General features: G+C 41.3%; 1 protein-coding gene across 1 annotated transcript in view; it reads right to left on the bottom strand.

Annotated features, from left to right (window-relative positions):
* Positions 1-2,735: 2,735 nt before the first annotated feature.
* LOC129695863 (solute carrier organic anion transporter family member 3A1-like) overlaps positions 2,736-25,935 on the bottom strand; it is a 302,938-nt gene continuing 279,738 nt past the window's right edge. Inside the window, exons 8-10 of the mRNA XM_055633268.1 lie at positions 21,040-21,215; positions 15,374-15,438; positions 2,736-5,975 (exon numbers count right to left, since the gene is read on the bottom strand). Coding sequence (XP_055489243.1) covers positions 5,593-5,975; positions 15,374-15,438; positions 21,040-21,215 — 624 coding nt within the window. The 3' untranslated portion in view covers positions 2,736-5,592. The remainder of the gene's footprint in view (positions 5,976-15,373; positions 15,439-21,039; positions 21,216-25,935) is intronic.

Below are 25,935 nucleotides of genomic sequence, written 5' to 3'. Positions count from 1 at the left end.
TTCTAAGTCTGGACCCTCATCCTCGACCTTACCGCCATGGGTGGCCCTACCAAAAGCTGGTGCTTCCGACAGCATCGCTCTCAGAATCATGGGGTCACGCAAGCCTCTTCACCGCGACAAGGTCAACTATCTGAAGAGGTAGGATCTACCTGCTGTTCCTATGGCATTCTGCAGAGGAAACTTGCACAACTGGAGAAGATTGCAGAGAGTGGAAGATGTTGGATTAAAAGAGGAATTTGACGGAAAGATGAAAATAAATTAATGTGTTTTAATATTTAGAAAATGGGTGATGACGGAAAAGAACATGGTTAGGATGTAGTGATGTGTGTTTCAGATGAGGTCAAATATATGTTATGTGTCAATATCCAGCCAACAGGGAGTACAGTGGAATTGAGATGACAAAGATATACTTGAGGGATTAATAACACATAAGATGACATATACTTTCTTTATCTGTTTATCGGATGAAGAAATTGCTAGCAAGGCCAGCATTTATTGACCAAGTTTAATTGGTCTTTAGGAAGGTAGAGATGCGATCACTTCTGGTCAGCTCCCTTTATCCCACTCCACTGGATCATTTCATCCTCCACAACCAAGGCCCACTCAACAGCTTAAACCAATGCCTTTTACTTTACTTTTGAGATACAGCATGGAAACAGGCCCTTCTACCCATCAAGTTCGTGCCAATCAGCGATCATAGAAACATAGACATAGAAAATAGGTACAGGAGTAGGCCATTCGGCCCTTCAAGCCAGCACCGTCATTCAATATGATCATGACTGATCATCCAAAATCAGTACCCCATTCCTGCTTTCTCCCCATATCTCCTACACCCCATACAATTGCACTATCTTACAAACTAGGGACAATTTACAATTTACAGAAGCCAATTAACCTACAAACCTGAATGTCTTGAAACTGGAGCTCCCGGAGAAAGCCCACACGGTCACGGGGAGAATGTACAAACTCTGTACAGACAGCACCCGTAGCCAGGATGAAACCCGAGTCTCTGGGGCTGTAAGGCAGCAACTCTACCGCTGCACCATCACATATGTCCTTGGTGGTGCATACACACCTAGTTTGATAATTAATGAAAATTGACACCTTTTAATTTTTTTATTTTAGTAACATTCTGTATTTAGATCTAAACTGAAACTTGATGTATGTGCTTGCATCATTTGACAACAAATTTTGTATTTTTAAGGAACTGTGCTATGATCAATCTTTCTTGGTACTTGGTTTCTTGGTCCTCCAAAATATTCCAAATGGAATTTAAACTGGAGGTGTTTCTTGGAAAGGTTAGCCATTCTCATTATTAAATCGTGCTGAAAATCATAAAAACACACTTAGACTTGTTTTCAACCAAGGCCGTTGAAAAAATTGGCTTGTAGATACCTTGAAATTAGTTCTCAAAATGGGGTTTGATTGTAAAGTTACCGTGAAAATGGTGTTAGTTGCTGAATTGTAAATGGTCCCCAATCCATTATCCACCCTTCTGCTTTGTAATAAATATGCAAATCGAGTAACATTCTGGATGAAATTCCTTTGACTTTTTCCATCGAACTTAAGATCAACCAGACCTAGCCATATGTTTACCTGTGACTCGCCAGTCAGTGCACTGGTTTTGAAAATGCGTAACTAAAATTGAAATACTACGATTATATTTCACAGCAAATTTAAATACAGTTCTTTGATAACGACAAACTTATCTCTACCAAAATTATGACATATTACGTTTATTCTTTGGGCAAAATAAACTGTGAAAAGCTTGTCCCTAAAATGTGAAACCACTGAATTGTCACATAATCCATTTTGGGCATGAAAGCCTTTCGGGGAAAGGAATCTGCAGTCACTACTTTCCGTCTATAGGTGACTTTAGATTCACCCATATGCTTCCTCTGTCCTAGGGTAATTGTTGAAGGATAATAAATGATGCCACGAGCAAAGAAATAAATAGATTATTCCTCAAACACTATGTTTAAGCTGGATGTGAGATTGGTGCTGGCAGAAGCGGCTATTATCAGGTCTGAAAAGCTAAGAAGAATCAGCTTCCTGAATGTCCGGCAGAGCTTAAGTATGATTCCTGTGTGTAGGCAGCCTCAGTAGCTGGTGGAAGCCTTTAGAATAATAATCTTCTTCATATAGCCAATGCCCCTGGGAGTAGGAAGAAACTGCAGATGCTGGTTCAAACTGAAGATAAACACAAAATGCTGGAGTAACTCCAGCATATAGACGGTGATGTATAGAAATATAGAACATATGAATGTAGAGAGATATACCTGTAGAACAAATGAACTATATCTATCTACATCACCATCGAAATCTCACGTTTCCCTTTGCATATGGCGTGCACAGCCTAAAGTTGTAGGACAACTTGTTCTATTTCATCTTATTTGACTGTGCACATCGGGTTGATTGCATTAGTCGAAACAGGGCGGACCAGGTGAAGGTTGCAATCACCCACCCCGACTCTAGACTGAAAAAGGGTCTCACCCATTCCTTCTCTCGAGAGATGCTGCCTGTTTTGCTGAGTTACTCCAGCATTTTGTGTCTAGCCCCTGAGAGTACATGGACGTGTTAGTGGATTGTTGGATTGGTACAGGGGTGGCGGACAATAAATAGCCTTGATTTTAGGCAGTGGACCCTCTTGTTTTTTGGTAAGCTCTGACTGAAGATGCCTAATCTTTTTTTGTTTAGAGACACAGTGCAGAACCAGGCCCACCGAGTCCATGCCGACCTGCGATCCCCACACACTAACACTATCCTACACACATTGGGGCCAATTTACATTTATAGCAAGCCAATTAACCTACAAACCTTTGGAGTGATGGAGGAAACCAAAGTTCTCGGAGAAAACCCACGCAGGTCACGGGGAGAATGTACAAACTACATACAGACAGCACCTGTGGTCTGGATCGAACCCGGGTCTCCGACGCTGGAAGGCAGCAGCTGTACCGCTGTGCCACCGTGCTGCCATAGTCCCTGGATGTAGTTGCTATTGGTGGCCATGAGAGGTGATAGTGAGCAAGGGGTGACCAAAAAGGGTTAAATGTATAATTATACTGGGCCTGGAGAAAGCACTTGTATTCCTCTTACCCCACAGCTGGTGCTGTGAAGGCAATTCTGGATTCAACCTTTCTCGCTTCTCTTCACCTGTTGGATTTCTAAGTTTTTGGAAACCCAAGTACCTGAGGTTATAAGTGCAGCAACTATTAAACTGATGCAGTCTAATTACTTGACCAACCGCTTTATCACAAGTAGAGTAGTGTCCTTCTGTCTCTTCATCTGTCTTCCATTAGAATCAGAAGTGGGAGAGTCTGACACAAGGAACTGCAGATGCTTGTTTACAAAAGAAAATACACAGGGCTGGGGTAACATAGAAAATAGGTGCAGGAATAGGCCAATCGGCCCTTCGAGCCTGCACCGCCATTCAATATGATCATGCCTGATCATCCAACTCGGTAACACTAGCAGATCAGGCAGAATCTCTGGGAGACATTGATAGGTGACCTGGAACATCTGGGGTGGCACAGTGGTAGAGTTGCTGCCTTACAGCGCTCGAGACCCAGGTTCGATCCTGACCACGGGTGCTGTCTGAATGGAGTTTGTACATTCTTCCTGTGACCATGTGGGTTTTCTCTGTGTTCTCCAGTTTCCTCCCAAACTTCAAAGATGCACAGGTTTGTAGGTTAATTGGCTTTGCTAAAATTGTCCTTGGTATGTAAGATAGTGTTAGTGTACATGGTGGTTGCTGGTTGGCACGGACTCGGTGGGCTGAAGGGTCTGTCTCTGCGCTGTATCTCTTAAGTCTAAAGTATTCCATCCATGTCGTCTAGAAATGCTGCCCGATCCACTGAGTTACTCAAGCCCTTTGTTTGTTTTGGGGAGATTCTGAGGCAGGTTTGGTTTACATTCGAATAGTTTTGGATTTCAACCTCTGACGTGATCTCAACTCTTCTGCCGTAGAGAGTGAATAATTCAGCCACTACTAAGTTATCCAAATAAAGCAACAACAGAATCATGGATCAGTTTTACAGAAGTCAAATGCATTTCTTTTAAAATTCTATGGTATAAAGCATAATATAAATAATACAAACACATTGGTTTCAATACAATATACATTAATATTCTTAATATTTTTTGCAGTAGAAAAAAACTGGGAGATTAAAGTTTACTCAAATAAACAAGGCATGAACAATACAGATGTGGCTTTGTCATTTTCATCACCTTTACTCAATTAACTGTGGTCTCTACCATGTTAACGTTTTGTGGTGAGTGGAAACTTTGCAACTCAATTTACAATTGGCACTCTCGCACCAGAAACAGTGAGGGTAAATTCAACAAAGTAATGTGAATTTTAACAGGAGCGGGGGAACATTGCCAAATGTTGTGTACCTGTGCAAGCATAATAATTGAAGCATCTCTAACTGCTGTGCCTTTTGTTATCTTATTATGACACGCAACTGATAAAATAACATCACGTGCTGTATTAACAACCCTAGGTGGTTGTTCAAAAAAATGTCTTGAGCTTTTAAATCATAATGCTACTCTGCTCAGAGTTTGGTGATGAATGTGAGTGCCTAAAATAAAACACCATTCCTTTCCTTGCCAATGTTACTACTCGCACCTCAAACCTGCCACCGTATTTAAAGTAAATCAAAACGAATGCACTCATGCAGTTGGCATAATCTTTAAACAGTTGTGTAGGCTTCTATATTTCCAGTATGAAAATAAAAAATAATTTGTATTAAGAATAAATAATTGATGTGTCATGGGGTATCAGGTTTTCTTTCATGTACTTCATAAATGACCTGAGGCACCTTTTGGTATTATCATTCTAGCTATTTAGCAGCACCAACTTGTAACAGTACTGGATATTGCAGAACGTTTTAAAAACAATAGGCAGGTTTTGAATGACCTCAAATGGCTTGAATAATTGAAAGTAACTGCTTTAAAATAAAGAATAAACTGATCCATTTCAGGTTGCATTATAAGCAATTATTGCAATATACATGATGGCTGTAATATTAAATCAGTAAAGATACTTGTTAAACGTTGCAGAGGGAAATACATAATCAGAAGTTTATATTGTTTGTTAATGTGGATTCTTTGGTCAAAGTTCAGGCTTTGAAGCGTTGGATACTTGGGATAAACTCAAGGCCAGAATCAGATCATACACTTGTGCTTTAAACATTTCACTTTCATATACTTTGCATGATATAGATAGCATTATATGCTGTAATATGTTGTATCTCTGCAGAAAATGCAAAATAAGCATAAAAGCCATTTAAATAGAACTTCTTTAAAAATAACTGACCACTAGGGCCGACTGCTTTTCCTGGTTTGGATCTGCTAGTTCTTGGTACTAGCTCACCCCATTTCTTCACTTCCGTTGTGAGCTATTCAGAATCACAAAATATTATTGCCATCATTTAAACTATAGGGGGATTAATATAAATCTTTTATAAGGCCAGTGCCTTCTGTTGTATCCTTGTGATGCATAAAAACATTAAAATAGATGTTTAGAAATTTTTTTTTTTTCTCCTACAAAACTATATATCTTCACAATGCTGCAGTCATTCCATACAAATGTTAAAGGACAGACTCTATGTTTTCGCACATCTCATTGTCTCCCAAATGGTAGATTAATGTTGTCCTTCCAGATGATTTGTTAGAATCGCCTGTCGCTGCATCTAATGTCAATGTTGATGTAAAGAGATCTGAAGTGGTCATTTTGCCGACTGAATCTTCATCTCCTTGAACGTACTTCTTGGAGTGGCGCTTTATGTAATGCCAAGTAGTTGTGTACAATACAAAGGCGATAGTCTTTAGACCAATGGCAATGCTGACGTAGAGATATCTGTATGAGGTGTTGTCATATAAAGCACATGCTCCACTTTTATTGCAGGTTTCTGACCAGACCAGACAGGTGGAGTCAATTGCAGCTCCAAAAATAAGTGGCGGTGGGATGAAACCTAAACAAAAGTAGAAGGATACAGAGATTAAGTTAAAAGTAGCCAAATATGAAATAGAAAGTGAATGAAAATATTTAACATGGGAAGCGCAGCATTCCATTTCAAACAGTACTTACTGTCCACTTTATTATACGTTATTTATGAATGTCTTCACTTAATGATATAATAAGGGAGAACTGGTTGGGAGACTAGAGTGGATATCGAATGTACAGGTAAATCTATGATCACAGCAGAAAGTCCAGCTTGAAGGTTTGCGGATTCAGTAATTGGGCTTCGACCGATCCACTCTCAAATTCTTGATTCCACGCAAAGAAGCACATTTCAGTAAAATCATATATTATTTGTGGGCTCATGGAATTTGTCCACAATTTCAAAATGGAAATCACCAGGCATATGTTCTTGTTTAATGATGACATAACTTTTCCTGGTTTTTTTATAACTGCTGGTAAGACTATTGGTTTTCATGTGGATAAATTGTGTGCATAGTGAAGGTAATTTTGACTTTGTAAAATTGTGTGGAAAACAATGATAGTGAATTGTAAGCCTATTTCAAATTGTTTACCCGAATGTAATTTCCATCCCAATGGGTCATTATCAAAAAATTATCTCCAGTAAATGAACATTCATATATGGCTCAAGACAGGCGTTCATACAGTGTACAAAAGGAAAGCCATGTATCGAAAAATGAACAGTTTATTTTATATAAAAGAAACCAAGATACAGCAGATCCCCGGAAAGATAGATAGCATTTCTAGTTTAATGAAGGGTTCTGGCTCAATATTAACCAATCCTTTCTTCCAGCAGCCTTCAAAGAGGCTGTCGATATGTAATATTTTTCTCAGTCATTTTAAATTTCAAACACATTTTGATTTTCAAACTCCAATTTTCATGCAATGTCCTTTGTATTACATTTTACCGATAAATCTATGTAAACGGCAGAAAATCATAGTTTTCAGTTTCTATGCCCATTGTTGAGAAAAATTGGGGGAAAATTTTATCTCAATAAAATTGTGAGCCATGCAAGAGAATCATTTATTAATTCCAGCTTGTCAAAAAGCTGGCAACTGTTACCAAGGAATGTTATGAGGTGAAATAACTAGATTTAACCAAAGTCTGAGCAAACAGATGTTGCCATGCAACTTGTAATAATAAGAAGGGCCCCAACCCGCTAGAATTTAGAAGATTGAGGGGGGACCTTATAGAAATCTACAAAATTCTTAAGGGGTTGGACAGGCTAGATGCAGGAAGATTGTTCCCGATGTTGGGGAAGTCCAGGACAAGGGGTCACAGCTTAAGGATAGAGGGGAAATCTTTTAGGACCGCGATGAGAAAAAACATTTTTCACACAGAGAGTGGTGAATCTCTGGAACTCTCTGCCACAGAAGGTAGTTGAGGCCAGTTCATTGGCTATATTTAAGAGGGAGTTAGATGTGGCCCTTGTGGCTAAAGGGGTATGGAGAGAAGGCAGGTACGGGATACTGAGTTGGATGATCAGCCATGATCATATTGAATGGCGGTGCAGGCTCGAAGGGCCGAATGGCCTACTTCTGCACCTATGTTCTATGTTTCTATGTAACCCGAAACAACATCTATCCTTGTTCTCCAGAGATGCTGCCTGACTCCGCATTTTGTGCCTTTCTCAGCCATACAACATATATATTTTACCTTCAATGTCTGGATTGTAATTGTTTTACAGAAAAAAACATTATTGGCAGAACTCTTGTAAAATATATTGAAAAATTACCAAGTTATAATCAAATAATTTAATTTTATGTTATTTTTTTTAGTAGTGTAGACTGTAGAGCATCAACAAATAATTAGATTTAACCACAGGGGGAAAGTTTTAATTTGCATAATCTATTCGTGCATTGTAAATAAAATTGATTTCTTGGCAATCCCTTTCTCTCGGGAGTTTAAAGTATAAAAATACGTACCTCCCACAAATTAGCCTTTTTAATCTATATTCCTTAATTTATATGTGTATATCTATATATGGCCATTTCTATCTATATACAGATTTGGAGTATTATGTGCAGTTCTGGTCACCCCATTACAAAGTGATGTGGAGGCTATGTCCAGGTTTTTAGATTAATTGGCTTCTGTAAATCGTCCTTACGATGTAGGATAGGACTGGTATACTTGTAATTGTTGGTCAGCGCAGACACGGTGGGCCAAAGGATCTGTTTCCATGCTGTATCTCTCAACTAAAAATTAAACCATATGTCCTGACATGAGAGCAAATTCAATACAAGTGTGTGGGAAACTGTTTTAGATGGAGAAAAATAAGAGTTTTTTCCGTCGGGGAGTTTATGTGTCTTTGGAATTCTCTATCCCAAAGACTCATGGAGGCCAAATCATTGAATACATTCAAGACTGAGATAGATAGACTTTTGAATGATTCAGTGGTTTATGGCGCAGAGAAGAACTTTTTTCACACAGAGAGTGGTGAATCTCTGGAACTCTCTGCCACAGAGGGTAGTTGAGGGTTAATTGGCTATATTTTTAGATGTGGCCCTTGTGGCTAAGGGGATCAGGGGGTATGGAGAGAAGGCAGGTACGGGATACTGAGTTGGATGATCAGCCATGATCATATTGAATGGCGGTGCAGGCTCGAAGGGCCGAATGGGCACCTAATCTATTATTATCACATGTACCTAGGTATCAAGTTTAAGTGTACTGGCAGGAATGTGGAACCGAGGCTAGGATCCAATGAGCATGATGTCGATGAATAGAGAAGCAAACTTGAGAGGCTACATAATCTACTCTTGCTCCTGTTTCTTATGTCTTTAGGCCAAACATCTTTGGCAGCAACATTCGATTTTCTTGCTCAGAGATCTTTTCATTAATCCAAGGATGCCACTAAATTCTCCATATGAATGCATATGGTGATTCAGCAAAATGCAAAGGAGACAGTAAGAAGTTACATAAAAAAACAATTTAAGTAGTACATGAAAAATAGCTTGTATGCCATTAATGTTAGATATTAGAAACCCCTGACTTTTGCAAAGCTACTTTCCTTTCGGCTCACGGAGAATTATATGGCACGTTTATGTGAAATAATGATGATGAAGAATTTAATCACATAATAAATTAATAAACATAACAATTAATTTGAACAGAAATTTGAATTTGAAAATAGATGCAAGTTATGAGCAGGCACAAGGTTCTGTTAATCTCAGTGCAATCAGATCATGAAGTAACAATTCAATACTTCCTAATTACATCAAATTAATTGAAAGCGGATGCTTTTCTGACTGCAATTCGGATTTTAAACAGTGTAAATGAATTCCGTGCTTCTGCTGAAAAACGCAGAGTGAAGATTTCGGATCACGATATACGTCTGCTGGAAAGTTTATATTCACTGTACCAAGAAACTAAAATGAAGCTATCCTTTATTTTAAAAAAATACTTTTTGCCTTGGTAAGGAGATGTCAGGGGCTGATATGATGGAGTAGCAAATCAATGCAGTAATAATTAGCATACATTTCATGAGTTATAAACGGCAACTGAAAAGTGCTTAAATTGTCCATCCCATTGCTAATGTTGTGACACCAATCAACTCCAGTGAGATCAGTAAGAAGGGAATAATCACAACATTGACCACATTGAAGGGGAAGTTCGTTTTTGGCATATTTTATCCATAGGTGAGGTAAAATTCTGGAGATATTGCCGTCCTTCTGAAGTGTACACAGCATGCCTTATTTTCCAATCTAATTTTATTAGATAGCCAGATTCTGTGATGTGCCTTTAACATCAGTTATTTTAAAACCCAGCGCTGTCCTTGTCTTTACCATTCTGTCATTTAAAAACCCAATGCTGTCTTTGCTTTTAATATCCAGCTATTTTAAAACCCAGCCCAATCTTTGATTTTAACATCCAGTTATTTTTAACCTCAGTGTTGCCTTCATCTTAATGCCCAGTTATTTTAGAACCCAGTCTTTGTCTTGCCTTTGCCTTGGGCTGTTTAAGATGCATGTTTAAGTGGTTTGTGGATGTGGAGCTATGATCTGTAGGGTTATGGGTGTAGTATTACAAGCACTCTGGGATTACTGTTTCCCAACCAACATTGACTCAATGGACTGAATAACCCTCTCCTCTGTCCTATGTTTTCTGCAATTCTCTCAGCATCAGGACAGGACTTCCTGAGGAAACTCAAACAGGCCTCACTCCCCACCAACATCCTCTGGACTTTTTACAGGGGTACGGTGGAGTCTGTACTCACGAACTGCATGAACACATGGTACTCCAACTGCAACTGCTCAGACAGGAAGGCTCTGCAGAGAGTAGTGAGGGGAGCAGAGAGGATCATTCGCTTCTCCCTACCCTCGGTACAAGAACTGTTCCAGAGCTGCTGTCCGAAAAAAGCTCTGAGAATAGCTAAAGACAAACTACACCCCCTCCACACACACCTGGATCTCCTGCCATCAGGCAAGAGATACCATAGCATCAAAGCCCGGACTACCAGACTGCTAAACAGCTTCCTGCCACAGGCTGTGAGGCTGCTAAACAGTCACTCCACCTGATTCTGCGGTTTTGCACTGACATTTTAATAACTCTGGCACTGGCCACTCAAATCAGCTGCCTTGGACATTTTAATGATTGTTTTTACTGTATTTTTATGTTGCTGTTTTACCTGCTTTTAACTATTTATACTGTTTCATCAGGGACTGGATTGTTTTTACTGTTATTATGTGTGAAATGTTTTAAGTTTCATGTGCGATGCTCCGGTATTCCCTGGGAAACGTCTTCTCATTTTGCACTGTACAACTGTTGCTTTGCAAGATGACAATAAAGGTTGATTGATTGATTGATTGATTGATTGATTGATTGGATGGAAGTTGTAATTTCATTTTATTAGTTTTAAACTTTTGTTATGCAAGGCAGTCGAAGGCAAGATGTGGAGAATCATTCTCAGAAGTTTGAGTGTGCAACAGAATTGCTATTGGTATGTGAAAGTCTTCCACCAAGCCAAATCTTGCCTTGATTCAACTTCCATTTCCGCCACGGTGTGGCTGTTGATAACCACCTGCTATTTCTTTCCCAATGCCCCATTGTCCCCCATGTATTTCATGCACACTGTTCACTCTGTGGGCTTCATGTGAACAAGGAAATGCATTGATATAAACAAATCTGTAATCTGCCAGTTACAGCAAGGTAACTGTTGTCCACCAGAGGCTGTGCCAGCTTGAGCAGGCACAATGAGCTTTAAGTGCCTTGTGAACTAACCAGGTAGCAATTTTCAAGGACCTCTGGGCTTATTCTCTACACAACAGCACTCCACTCTTGTAAGTATGTAAACATGATCAGTTACATACTTAATGTAGTACATTTAAAAACATTTCAACCTCAACCTCATTTCGATAGCATAAGAGCACGATGCAACTAACAAGATTACATCAATTTAAAATAGAATTTTATCTTGTTCAGATGGTGAAACCCCCAGGGTTTTGTCAGGTATTCATGGGGCAGTGCTGTACATCGGTTACGTTAATAGTTTTTTAACTCTCGTGTCCAATCTGTTTTGCCTCGTTTACATCTGATTAAGTGGTTGGCCTGTATTTAAGTGGTGAATGGATAAAATTCTGCTTGATTCTGTCTGCATTGAATTGAAGTCCTGGCATTAGGTTAGGGTCGCTGCAGCTGTAATGACTATAAAAATAATAAACTGCAAATACATCCAAAACTGACAGACATTAATATCACAGCCTTTTCAATTTTACAAAACCACTGATGCTCGAATGTATTAAACATTATTCACTGTGTCTGACTGAAACATGGCTGAATGTCATTATCAGATTTGAGTCATATTTTACTCCTTGGTGGCTACTCCATTTGGTTAGTTCCATAGGTTATAACTTGTCATCCTAGGGGGTACCGTGTGGGGTTACCATTTCAATACAGTGAAAATAATCAAAAATGTTTTGTTAATAGTTTTAATCTGCCATTCCAGAGAATCTTAAGAAAGATACGTCAGGATGCAATAGCGAAGATTCAGAGAAAAATTATGAAACAGATTTAAAACGCATGTTTTTCATTTCCATATGTTTACATGGTTGACGGGCCTACTCAAGACTGAAAATGATGATGGGATTTGAGAGGGTGCCTTCAGATAATCTATTCCTTTGACGGGGGGGATCCAGAATGAGAGGAACACTTAAATCTTGGTTGTTCAAGAGTGAAATTGGGAACACAAGGGCCATGGAACCCTTGGAATTCTCTTTCCAAAAGCAGTGATTTCGATGACAATTGAAACATTCAATATTGTGGTTTGTTAACTGTGAGATGGTGACAGAATGGATCGTGGTCAAAACACAAAGTACTGGAAGAACTCAGCGCGTCAGGCAGCATCTGTGGAGGTACTGGACGGGAAATTCTTCAGATAAGATCCGGGACGGAATCGTGGCCTCTTCTTGCCAAATATGTTGATTGTCTGAAATCTACATGGCAGAAGTGTGACTTGCCTCTTGACAATGTGGGTATTGTCAATATCTTGCTATCACTGATTGTGGTCACTATTTCATGGGGGAGTTGTAAATGGAGCTGAATCTTGCAGAATTGCCCACAGCCACCCCCAATTTAGGTCAGAAATGTGCTTTTAATAAAGCAGCAAAATGTGGTTGGACCAAATACTCCTGCAATGATATTCTGAGGCTGTCATGACTGCCTTCAGCAGTTTTAACTATCTACAATACAATACAATACAAAGCACTTTATTTGTCCCTGAGGGGCAATTCAGATGTCCCTGCAGCACACTAATAAAAATACAACATAGCATTCAAGAAGTTTAACATTAGAACATAAAAACATCTCCCCACAATGGTTCCCACTGTGGGGGAAGGCACAAAATCCAGTCCCCATCCTCTTGTCCACCCAAAGTCGGGCCTATGAGGCCTCCACAGTCGCCGCTACGGGGGCCTGATGTTCCCGGCCGTTCTCGCCGGGTGATGGTACTCCGGCGTCGGGAGAACCCTCAGCGGCTTGGGGTGCCAGGAACGGCCGCCCTCCTACCGGAGACCACGGCTTCACAAGCCAACAGACCGCGCCGAACGGAGCCCCACACACTGGCGATCTCGGCGAGAGATCCCAGGCTCCGAGATGTAAGTTCAGCGCCGCATCTTGTTTAGTTTCAGGTATTACTCCTACTAAAGGTCTTTTCCATTGATTGAAATTGAGCAGCTTTTCAAAGGCTTAATGATACAATAATCAGTTTTAGTTCCAGACCAGCTAGTTCCATACATCCTCTGACAATCATCTTTGTATCAGTGCACTGTCCATTATTGGAGCAGAGAGATCAAGATGGAATCTAAAACGAGCATTTTCATTGGTTTTTTTCCATTACTTTGTTTTTGATTGGGATGATACTGAAAGGGAAGTGTTACATTTTTCTTACTTTTAGTGGATGGGAGATAAACGGGGTTACAAAATTGTTGCAAGAGCATCATGGCTGCACTGAAGATACTTACAGAAAAGGTCACCTAGGTTGAGCTAACAGGTCTTCTTGTGGAAATGGTTTTGAAGACAATCACCTTTTCACTAAGTAATACCTACTGCACACAATTTCTACCCGTGTAAAACAAGCTAAATATTTTAAGTGTTTTATAGATTTGCTATTTCTTCATCTCTGAATAGTTTTGGTCCAATGCTTTTGGTCATTCTAATCTTCCTCCGCACCTCTGCTCTGGACATTTAATATTTGTCACGAGTTTCGTTAGCATTGTTAGCCCTAATATCATGAGCGTACACTTTTTTATGTTTTAGTTATCATCAAATTGATAGTTCATCTCTTTTCCTCTTGCAGAAACATTGTTTATGATCCAAATTTCTACATTTTAAAAGCAATTAGTTATGAAGTACCTTCAGACACCCTGAAAGGTACTCCATAAGTGTAAGTCAAATGCATAACAAACTCATGCATTTTTTTTTACCGATGATCAGACAATCTGTTTATTATTTTTTCTCTAAAGCTAAGTCAGCCTGAACCATTCCATTTCGCTGAATCTTTGCTGTTTCCAGTCCAGTGCATTAACTTTGATTGTTGTTCACTTTGCAAGATGATAACTTGGTGTGTAGACTTGGTATGTAGACCTGGTGTGTAGACTTGGTGTCTAGACCTAGTGTGTAGACTTGGTGTGTAGAACTGGTGCGTAGAAGTGGTGCGTAGACCTGGTGCGTAGACCTGGTGTGTAGACCTGATGTATCGACTTGGTGTATCGACTTGGTGTGTCGACTTGGTGTGTAGACTTGGTGTGTAGACTTGGTGTGTAGACCTGGTGTGTAGTGTGTAGACCTAGTGTGTAGACTTGGTGTGTAGAACTGGTGTGTAGAACTGGTGCGTAGAAGTGGTGCGTAGACCTGGTGCGTAGACCTGGTGTGTAGACCTGGTGTGTAGACCTGATGTATCGACTTGGTGTATCGACTTGGTGTGTAGACTTGGTGTGTAGACCTGGTGTGTAGACCTGGTGTGTAGACTTGGTGTTATAACCATAACCTCCCAGAGGTGGTAGAAGAGGCAGGTGGGGTTTTAGTGCCTCAGTTCTGCATCTCCAAAACACATGAACTGACCTGAATGGAAACTCTGAAAGATTGTCCAACTTTAAAACCAGCACTAAATTTCACTTTTAAATGGATATATCAAATAAATGTATTAAATGAAAGTAGTATATGAGCGAATGGTTACTGGATGATATTAGTTTAGTTTAATTTTGTTTATTGACACGAGAACCAAAGTAGAGCTTTCTCACTGAAGAGCGTGCTATTCAGTCAGTGGAAAGACTATACATGATTCCAATCAAGCTGTCCACAGGGTACATACGCAGGACAAAGGGAATAAAGGAGTGAACAAGTTTAGACCCACTACTGGGACCAGCATGCAGAGAGTCGCCTGGCTTCAGTGCCATATATGTATACACTGTCCAATAACATCCTGAAGGCTATACTGGGGGCATGCAACTCTTGAGAAGAAACTGGACAATGTAGTTTTTTACACAATGAACCAAAGAGAAAAAGCTCATATTTTAGGAGTTATTTTCATGCATCCTGTGGTGGCTGTGACATGATTACAGTGATAATGAACTAAGCAACATTTAAGAGTTCCCAACAGGCATATGAAGTTATAGGAGTTAGCCCTTCTCAATATGCTAATCAGGTGCGTGATATCTTTTTTACAATGTTACTTATTTATCAGTCAATAAATTATGTTGCTTTATATATTTAACCAACAAGTCTGTCACTTTGGCACTGGTACCATATTTCAGACGTCAGAGTGATAAAAATATTATCACATTGCCATTTAAATTATGACAAAGAGTATTTTGGCAACATTATGACAACCTTCAGATGAATAGGAGCAAACTAAAATGTAACAATAAATCACTGGATAACTGAATGAAACCACTTACCAAGTAATCTGAGCATTAGAAATTGGACACCAAGGGCATAAGATTTGTATTCAGGGTTTACAGATCTGTGGAGACAAAGACGAATAAATATCAAGTCAAGTCAAGTCAAGTTTATTCGTCACATACACATACGAGATGTGCAGCAAAATGAAAAGTGGCAATGCTCGCGGACTTTGTGCAAACAAACAAACAAACAAACTACAAGACAAAACTACAAAACTATCTACCAGACAACAGCGCTAATATTGTCCCCATGTAAAACCAGCTCACATGAGAGTGATGTAGAATCTTCCACTCCAGAAGATATTCAGACTAACTAAATGTCTTTGTGTATTCTGTCTTTTCTGAGATCTTTCCTGTGATATTGCTTGATTCATCTATTTCAAGCAAATGGCAACCAAAAGAAACAAATCACATTGCAGTTTGCTGCTAATGTAAAGAAAAGGAAAATCACATGGACATTAGAAGAGGACCTAGTGGAGTTGATTGTGTAAAGTTTACACTGCACATGAGATCGGCAATGGAGCACAACAGCTGAGCAAACCGATTACCCTGTTCAAAAATTGTCCGACTTTGTCTAGGTTTTCAACAAGATGCAAAAAGTAAACAGTCCGAACCTTTCTCCTGGGGTGAAAATGTCAAAGACTAGAGGCCAGTACTTTAAAGTGAGAGTGGTGAAATAAGGTGAGTGGCAGGGCTAATTTTTTACATGGATAGTTGTGGGTGCCTGAGATGCACAGCGAGGGGTGGCGGTGGAAGCAGATACTACAGATACATCTAAGAGACTTTTACATAGGCACATGGATAGGCAGGGAATGGCATTGTTTGATTCACCCTGACCACATTGGATTTTTTCTAAGAAACTGAAGTGGTATAATGCTGAGAACAATATTCTGCACTCTGTATCTTCCCCATTGCTCTATCTATTGTTGTTTAGTGTAGTTTTGAGATACAGCGCGGAGATAGGCCCTTCGGCCCACCGAGTCCACACCGACCAGTGATTCCCGCACATTAACACTATCCTACACACTCTTGGGACAATTTACACTTATTCCAAGCCAATTAACCTGTACATATTTGGAGTGTGGGAGGAAACCGAAGTTCTCTGAGAAAACCCACGTGGTCACAGGGAGAACGTACAAACTCCGTACATACAGCACCCTTAGTCAGGGGCTGCAAGCGCTATGAAGGGCCTGTCCCACTTGGCGATTTTTTTCGGCAACTGCCGGCGTCATATCAGTGTTGCCAAAAGATTGTGAACATTTCAAACTCCAGTGGCAACAAAAAAATGTTGCGACACTTGAAAAAACACCACACGCCATACGTCATCAGACCGCATCACTGCCGTGTCATATGTCGCAGCGGCCTCTGCAATCCGTCTGTCTTTTTTTATTTTTTGTCTCATTTGAGTGTAGTTTATAGTGTTTTTTTTAACTGGGTATGTGTGGGGGGGAGGGTGAGGGGCAAGGGGGTGTGGAAACTTTTAAAATCTTTTCCCTGCACGGAGGACTCGCTATTTTCTCTGTCGGGTCTCCGTTGTCGTTGGGGCCTAGCACCGTGGAGTGGCCTCCAACCTGGGGCTCCAGTTGCGGAGCCTGCGGACTCACCATCGTGGGGCTGGCTACGTTTGGAGCGGGCGGAGCTGTGGTGGCGCGCTGCTGCGGCCCGACCCCGGAGATTCAGAGGCTCCAGCCGCAGGTTTAGTGGACGGTAACATCGGGAGCCCGCGGGTCCCTGGTGGGAAACCGCTTTTCGGGGCTTCCACAACGGCGACTTCTCCCGCCCCAAGTTGCGGGGTTTAGGATGACCTGGAGCGGGGCCTTACATCATCGCCCGGCGCGGCTTTTAGGCAACAACTATACCGCTGCGCCACCGTGACGCCCAATTGCACTTGTATTTGAATTGTTTGTATCTATGTATGGTATATCTGATCTCTTTGGATAGGATGCTAAAACATAGCTTGTCACTGTACCTCAGTACGTGTGACAATAATAAACCTGACCATGCAGAGAAAGGAGAATGATTTAACCTGTCAACATGTTCAGCACTAACAGTGTGGAGCAAAGGGCCTAGTCCTGCACTGCACAGTTCTATGTTCTTAATAATAGCTCAAATATCAGTTCGATCTCCGAACTCAACTTTATTGAGTTAATCAATCAGAGAGAGAAACCAATGGCTTGACCTTATCTATCAGCTGCTCTGGATTACATTTTGCTTTACCCACTTTCATGACCATCTATTGTTTTATTTTGTGTACCATGACCATTCACATTTGTCTTGCATTATTGTCCCTTTCGCCATTTTACTTCCACCTCTTACAATCTTCCTATTATGTTCTTTCTTTTCCTGCCATCTTTCCCCACTTCTGTATTTGTTTAAAACGTGTTCACTGTGACAAATTGTAACAAAAGGTCGTCCACCTTAGACATCGTCATTTTTCTCTCCAAAGATGTCGCCTAACCTCCGTTTATCAAAAGTTTCTGCTTTTAATTTGAAAGCAATTAACCAAGGCTGCAGTGAACATTTGTGAGTAATCTCTGCTAAGTTAATATTTTACTGTCGGTTTGGTTCTAGCTGTGCAATATTTGTTTCTGCACCGTACTATTTTTTAGAGAAACTCAATAATTAAAATGCATAAATCTTGTCTGATCTTTCATTACACTGCTTTCTGAAATATTCATGTTATTGGTTGTAAATGTTTTCCCAAATTCTGTTGACTGCTTACACATAAGAGCTAGAAAGTATCATTTTTAATATTCTGATTGTACATAACAGCCACTTTCCCCGTATTTAAATGTGATGGCACCCAGTTCCATTGGGAAAGGGGATTGGGAACTTCGACCTCTATTCACTTCGTGCAGTTTGTATTTTCCTAATGTCATTCCAAATGTGACCATGTCAGAAATGTGTGAGCACCTATCTTTACCTTGCCAAGAGAAAGACAGAAACTGGAGCAATAAAGTGCAAACTACAGCATTTCCAACTCCCGGTAAAACTAAAAAGCAAAATCCTACAGCTAGGTGATGCAAATTAAAGGAACCCCATGGAGACGCGGAGCTGTCACTGTCTGCTGTCTCTGTGCCTGCCTGAGTTTTCAATACTGCAGAGAGCATGTGGGGAGAAATGCAGACACATACTATAGACAGGTGTTCAAGATGCTGCTGCACCCACTGAGTTTCTCCAGCATTATTGTGTACCTACTACAGACAGGTGTTCTCTCCAGTGTAAATGCTGTTGTACTATGATCGCCATGGAGAGACCGACTCAAGTTTGTGACTTGCTTTCCATGACTCTTGGTGACAAAGATGCAGAGGCTGTGACCTCTGTAAGCAGCTGATATAAAGATCACTGCAGTCAGTGTGCAAATTATCTTAACAATTCTCACGTTGGTACATTTCCCCAATTTTGTGATGTTTTTTAAAGGTTCTTGAATTGGACAATAGAGCTAAACAGAGCATGCCGACTGAAAAATAATGAAATCTAATGTTCAGATAATAGTGTCTAAAACAAGAGTGGCTGTATTTTTCAAACTGGGTCCAGGGACAAACAGAGTGAGAGTGCAACAAATGTTCAGGATGAGAAATAAAGGTTGCCTCCTTGCAGTAACACAAAACATTCCAGCATCGTATATTTACATAGATACATAGAAAATAGGTGCAGGAGTAGGCCATTCGGCCCATCGAGCCTGCACCGCCATTCAATATGATCATGACTGATCATCCAACTCAGTATCCTGTACCTGCCTTCTCTCCATACCCCCCTGATCCCTTTAGCCACAAGGGCCACATCTAACTCCCTCTTAAATATAGCCAATGAACTGGCCTCAACTACATTCTGTGGCAGAGAATTCCAGAGATTCACCACTCTCTGTGTGAGAAATGTTTTTCTCACCATTTTTTAGACACCTTATATTACTGAAATAATGACAGTCAAAAACAAAAGCAAACATGATTTTGCATTTCTGGATCAATTCTTACACGATTTATAAGTATTACATCAACAGGCGGCACGGTGGCGGTAGAGTTGTTGCCTTACAACGCCAGAGACCCGGGTTCGAACTTGACTATGTGTGCTGTTTGTACGGAGTTTGTACGTTCTCCCCGTGACCTGCGTGGGTTTTCTTCGGGAGCTCCGGTTTCCTCCCACACCAAAGACGTACAGGTTTGGAGGTTAATTGGCTTGCTCTAGTGTGTAGGGTCACAGGCTGATGGGGACTTTGTCAGCTGAAGTGCCTGTTTCCTTGCTGTATCTCTGAACTAAACTAAATTGTTTGGATCGATTGTCATCACTGTCAAAAGGAACAACACTCAGGTAAATAGAGTAAGATACTGGGTGTGTGGTTTGTAGTTTGAATAGTGAGCTAGATGTGATATTTATGTACCCTTCACATCTCTCCACTCTCTCCCATGTTCTCCACCCTCAGACCTCCAGTCCTCTCTCATCTTCAATTCTACATTCAACTTGCCCCTTGACTTTGTATCTTCTCCCTGATCCCCTATTTCTCCCAAACACCTTTAGGCACTGCCGATATATCCGATATATTTATGATCACTTCCCCCATTTTTGACCTTCAACCTGTCTTCCATCTCCATTCCCAACAATTCCCTATCAGCTCATCCTTCCCATTACACCTCCCACATGCTTTCCCCTAATCTCCTTCCTTGCCTTCCCCTAATCTCCTCTCCTGCCTTATTCTCTTTTTCTCCCAATGCTTCTGGCTTTCTCTGCCATTCACCGGGCAATTAACAAACTGACGGAAGAAACAGTTGTCAGGGCAGGAGCAGGCTGCAGGCTTGTGCACACTGAAATTCAGGGGGGGGGGGGTGGGGGGGGGGGGGGGGGGGGGGGGGGAGTTTGTTGGGGCCTGTGAGATGCTATGGAGCTTCAAATATATGTGTGCCAGCAATCTTTCTCAGTAGACCTGCTGAACTGCCAGGGACATGGTATGAAACCGGGTTGGTGATAGTATGTAGGGAACAACATTTATCCAGGGATAGGTAACCCGAGCATTGATTCCAGATAACAGGACCTATAGTGTAGGAAGGAACTGCAGATGCTGGTTTAAATCGAGATAGACACCAAAAGTTGGAGTAACATAGAAACATAAAAAATAGGTGCAGGAGTAGGCCATTCGACCATTCGAGCCTGCACCGCCATTCAATATGATCATGGCTGATCATCCAACTCAGTATCCTGTACCTGCCTTCTCTCCATACCCCCTGATCCCTTTAGCCACATCTAACTCCTTCTTAAATATAGCCAATGAACTGGCCTCAACTACCTTCTGTGGCAGAAAATTCCACAGATTCACCACTCTCTGTGTAAAAGATGATTTTCTCATCTCGGTCATAAAAGATTTCCCCCTTATCCTTAAACTGTGACCCCTTGTCCTGGACTTCCCCAACATCGGGAATAATCTTCCTGCATCTAGCCTGTCAAACTGAACGGGTCAGGCAGCATCTCTGGAGAAAGACTGCAGATGGGTCTCGAACCGAAACGTCACCTATTCCTTTTCTCCAGAGATGTTGCCTGACCGGCTACTCCAGCTTTTTGTGTCTAACAGGGACTTACAGTTATATTGGTTAAAGCAGGGGCGACAAATCCAGCACGTTAAAAATTATACATTGCAACAGAGCAAAGATGAAACTGCTTATAATCTCACCCACCTGATAAGAATCATGACGGATGGTGTCTGAGCCATTGCACCCAGCAAACTGCCCACACAAACAACTGCAAAAAATGCAGGGAACGCAAATTCACAATTTGTCCTGGGACATTGTCCTGGCACAGCTGTGGCATTCTGGATAAACCCAGTGTTAACGCAGGCACAGTTGGTAAGGTTCTGGGGAAGGAGAGCATTTGTTATTAAGGACAGCATTTGTTACAAAGGTGAGTAATCAACATGGTCCAAACAAGAACATCTCAGCAGACAAACTACTGGAAGAACTCAGCTGGTCAGACAGCACCTGTGGAGGAGAACATAAGACAACATTCCTCCAGCAGTATGTTTTTTAATCAAGATTCCAGCACCTGCAGTCTCTTGTATAAACATGTTATCAGACCTTCTGTTAAGAGTGTCCATTTTCTTTCCTATAAATGCAGAGCCACTAAATCTACAGATGATCACTGTATATTTTTGAGGTAGACAAAATTGCTGGAGAAACTCAGCGGGTGAGGCAGCATCTATGGATGCGACGTTTCGGGTCGAGACCATTCTTCAGACTGATGTGGGGGCGGGTGGGGAAAAAAAAGGAAGAGGCAGAGACAGTAGGCTATGGGAGAGCTGGGAAGGGGAGGGGAAGGAGGGAGAAAGCAAGGACTACCTGAAATTGGAGAGGTCAATGTTCATACCGCTGGGGTGTAAACTACCCAAGCAAAATAGAGGTGCTCTTCCTCCAATTTGCGGTGGGACTCGTTCTGGCCGTGGAGGAGGCCCAGGACAGAAAGGTCGGATTCGGAATGTGAGGGGGAGTTGAAGTGCCGAGCCACTGAGAGATCAGGTTGGTTATTGCGAACTGAGCAGAGGTGTTGGGCGAAGCGATCGCCAAGCCTGCGCTTGGTCTCACCGATGTAGAGCTGTTGGCACCTGGAACAACGGATGCAATAGTTGAGGTTGGAGGAGGTGCAGGTGAACCTCTGCCTCACCTGGAAAGATGCTTGGGTCCTTGAATGGAGTCCAGGGGCGACAAGTGTAGCATTTCCTGTGGTTGCAAGGGAAAGTACCAGGGGAGGGGGTGGTTTGGGTGGAAAGGGACGAATTGACCAATGAGTTACGGATATTTCAGTATAGCTTTAAACATTTTTCTTTCAGTATTAACAAAGTTGAAGGAAAATGATACACTTGCCTGGAAAATATTTAACACTGAATACACTCATTAATTCACCTTTCTTCTCTCATTCTGAAACAAATCAGACAGAGCTTGCTTTTTTCCAAAATAATTCCAAGGTTAATAACCAATATTAAGACTGCATATCATATATTTATTTTGCTGTATTGAAAAAAAAAAAGTTCCTAATATTCTTTAGTTGCTATTTACCTGATTTAGTGTCTTCTTGTACAAAATGTTGTTATTTGATATAAACTTCTAAATGTACTTTTCTCAATTACTTAATCATCAGAAATCATTAAAGTCAGCTCCCAAAACTTCCTTCCCAAGACAAAGGTCTCTATATTTTCCAGTCTTCTCCAATTCAGACCCTAGATGGTGGAGATCAGATTTATGATCTCCACTTGAATTGTGTCAAGTGTAGGAAAGGCTTATTTTGGGCAGATTTTCCTAAAGCGTGGTTTCCAGATGTACTGACAACAAAAACCATAGTGACAATTTGTCCTCATCAACGTAAAAAATAAAAACAAACGATGATGGCGATACTTCATGGGTCAGGCAGCATCAAAGAGAAAGACTTAAAAATTCAGATTTGAGACATTCATCGGAACAGATGTTGAAGCAGGAAATAATTGGTAAGGTAATCTGCCATCTATTGAGGAGCCCGTGTAGCCAAGGAGCATGACAAAAGTCTCTGACCATAAACTTCAAATCTATTTATTGTTCCATAGATGCTGTCTGAACTGCTGTGTGTTTCTAGTGTGCTTTTATTTCAGAAGTAATAATAATAATAATAATAATAATCTTATTTATATAGCACATTTTTAGTCAACTTGCATTGACCCCAAAGTGCTTCACATAATTACATTACATTTACACACAGGCAAAGGTGGGTGAAGTGTCTTGCCCCAAGGACACAACGACAGTATGCACTCCAAGCGGGATTCGAACCAGCTACCTTCCGGTCGCCAGCCGAACACTTAGCCCATTGTGCCATCTGTCATCCCATATTCAGTAGGTCGTTTAGAGGTGGGAGTTTGTCCCTGAGGGTTGAGTGGAAATTGATGCCGATCGAGGCACCATCTTCCTTGATTTTGGTGAGACAAAAGGGGATTGAATGCAGGATGATCACAATTAGAGATTGGTCCATGTCACAGTGAATAAGTAATGGTGTTGGGGGGAGGAATATCTCCAGAGGGGAGATAGTACAGACACAAAACAATCACAATACCATAACAGAGTTGAAAGGCATCCAAAGGCTCCGGATGAGGTTTTATGTTCACAAGTCATGAAGTTCACATAGGAGTAGAATTAGGCCATTTGGCGCATCAAGTCTACTGTGCCGTTCAATCATGGCTGATCTCTGACTGCTAATCCCATTTCCCTGCCTTCTCCCCCAAACTTACATTGGACAGGCTAGATCAATTGTCCTGGTAGTCCAGGACAAGGTGTCACAGTTAAGGAAAAAGGGGAAATTCATGACTGAGATGAGAAAAACTCACACAGAGAGTGTGAATCTCTCTGCCACCAGGTTTTGAGGCCAGTTAATTGGCTATATTTAAGAGGGAGTTAGATGTGGCCCTTGTGGCTAAAGGGATCAGGGGTATGGACAGAAGGCAGGTACGGGATACTGAGTTGCATGATCAGCCATGATCATATTGAATGGCGGTGCAGGCTCGAAGGGCCAAATGGCCTACTCCTGCACCTATTTTCTATGTTTCTATGTTTCTATAACCCTTGAAACCCATTCTAATCAAGACTTTGTCATCTCTGCCTTAAAAATATCCACTTACTTGGCCTCCACAGCCCTCTGTGACAATGGGTTTCACAGATTAACTACCCTCTGACTAAAGAAGTCCTCCTTTCTAAAAGAGCGCCCTTTAATTCTGAGGCTATGGCCTCTGGTCTTAGACTCTCCCACAATTGGAAACACCCTTTCCACACCCACTCTATCTATGCCTTTCACTAACATTGAAACATAGAAATTAGGTGCAGGAGTAGGCCATTCGGCCCTTCGAGCCTGCACCGCCATTCAATATGATCATGGCTGATCTCTAACTCAGTATCCCGTACCTGCCTTCTCTCCATACCCTCTGATCCCCTTAGCCACAAGGGCCACATCTAACTCCCTCTTAAATATAGCCAATGAACTGGCCTCGACTACCCTCTGTGGCAGAGAGTTCCAGAGATTCACCACTCTCTGTGTGAAAAAAGTTCTTCTCATCTCGGTTTTAAAGGATTTCCCCCTTATCCTTAAGCTGTGACCCCTTGTCCTGGACTTCCCCAACATCGGGAGCAATCTTCCTGCATCTAGCCTGTCCAACCCTTAAGAATTTTGTAAGTTTCTATAAGATCCCCTCTCAATCTCCTAAATTCTAGAGAGTATAAACCAAGCCTATCCAGTCTTTCTTCATAAGACAGTCCTGACATCCCAGGAATCAGTCTGGTGAACCTTAGTCTTGAGGAAGATGGCAAGGCTCATTTGAGTTGCTCCTTAAGACATAGGGAGGACTTCACCTGGTTTTATAAACAGGGCAAGCGCTAGAAAATAGACTATAACATGTTGCTCATGCCCAGCGGGATTACTGCACACGGTTCTGAACATTGAGGATACCAAATCCTTAAAGAACTGACAGGAGGTGTTTGTGGGAATTATATCAAAGGGCATAGACAGAAGAAACTGCGCAAAGTAAAGCAGAGGGGTTTGAAGAGGGCATTCAACATTTTGAAGGAAGCAGAAACTGTTTCCGGGAGCAACCATAGGTTCCAAAGTAACTGGTAAATGAATCACAGTGACATGTGGAAATCCAACGGCAATTTATCACAATCTGAAACACTGCCCAGATGGGAAATGTACTTGACTCGAATAAAAATATAAACATTTGATTAAAAACATGAAATGGAAACATTTCCATAACTTTAGGGAATGAGCAAGAGTCTGAGTCTAATTGGATTGCTTTGAAACTGCAGGCTAGATATGTTGAGCTGAGATGCCTCCCGTTTGAGATATATCTTCCCACCCTTCCAAAACTGACTTCTGTCTTTAATTTTGTAAGAAGGAGGAGGGGGTGAGGCTGGTGAGCAATATGGTTTAAGGTCTATGTCCAGGGGCATTATTGCCACATGCACTGGGGTGCAGCAAAAAGCTTTGTTTTGTATGCTATCCAAACAGTTCAGATATGCCATATATAAATACAAACAAGTCAAACTCAAGAGTTTGAAAATTATAGAGCAAAGAGGACGCTGTCAATGAACCAAGAGCAATAAAACAAGGATGGGCTTTTTCAGTGGTTGAATATGAAATACACACCATTTGTCATATCCCTAGATGCTATTAGTTCTGGCATATATTGAGCAGCACCAGTTCTCCTGATTACATGCAAGCCATTGTGCCCAGCTGCAATGCTCTGATTGCCGTGAGAATCATAATCCATGAGAGCAGCCCAGGGGAGAAGCGAGGTTCTTGTGCAAAGCACATTCTAGCTGGTAATTTCCTAACAGCGTGGACACAAGCAACAGAGACCCGTGCATCCAACAGCTTCATTAAACAGCTACTTGTTATGTAACGTTTTTCATTTTGCAAACAGCTGAATCTGCAAGTTCAGACGCAGCTTCACCATAGAGTTTACTATTATGGTAATAGACAAGTCATGAAATAGCATGTTTAATTCCTGCAGATGGTAAGCATTTCTTGATGTGTTTTACAACAGAGCTCCGAAGATCGCCCTGTTTAAA

The sequence above is a fragment of the Leucoraja erinacea genome, chromosome 3 (genome assembly GCF_028641065.1).
Source record: "Leucoraja erinacea ecotype New England chromosome 3, Leri_hhj_1, whole genome shotgun sequence".
NCBI lineage: Eukaryota > Metazoa > Chordata > Chondrichthyes > Rajiformes > Rajidae > Leucoraja > Leucoraja erinaceus.
The sequence above is the reverse complement of the archived record's forward strand: the minus strand, read 5'-3'. Positions and strand labels throughout refer to the sequence as shown.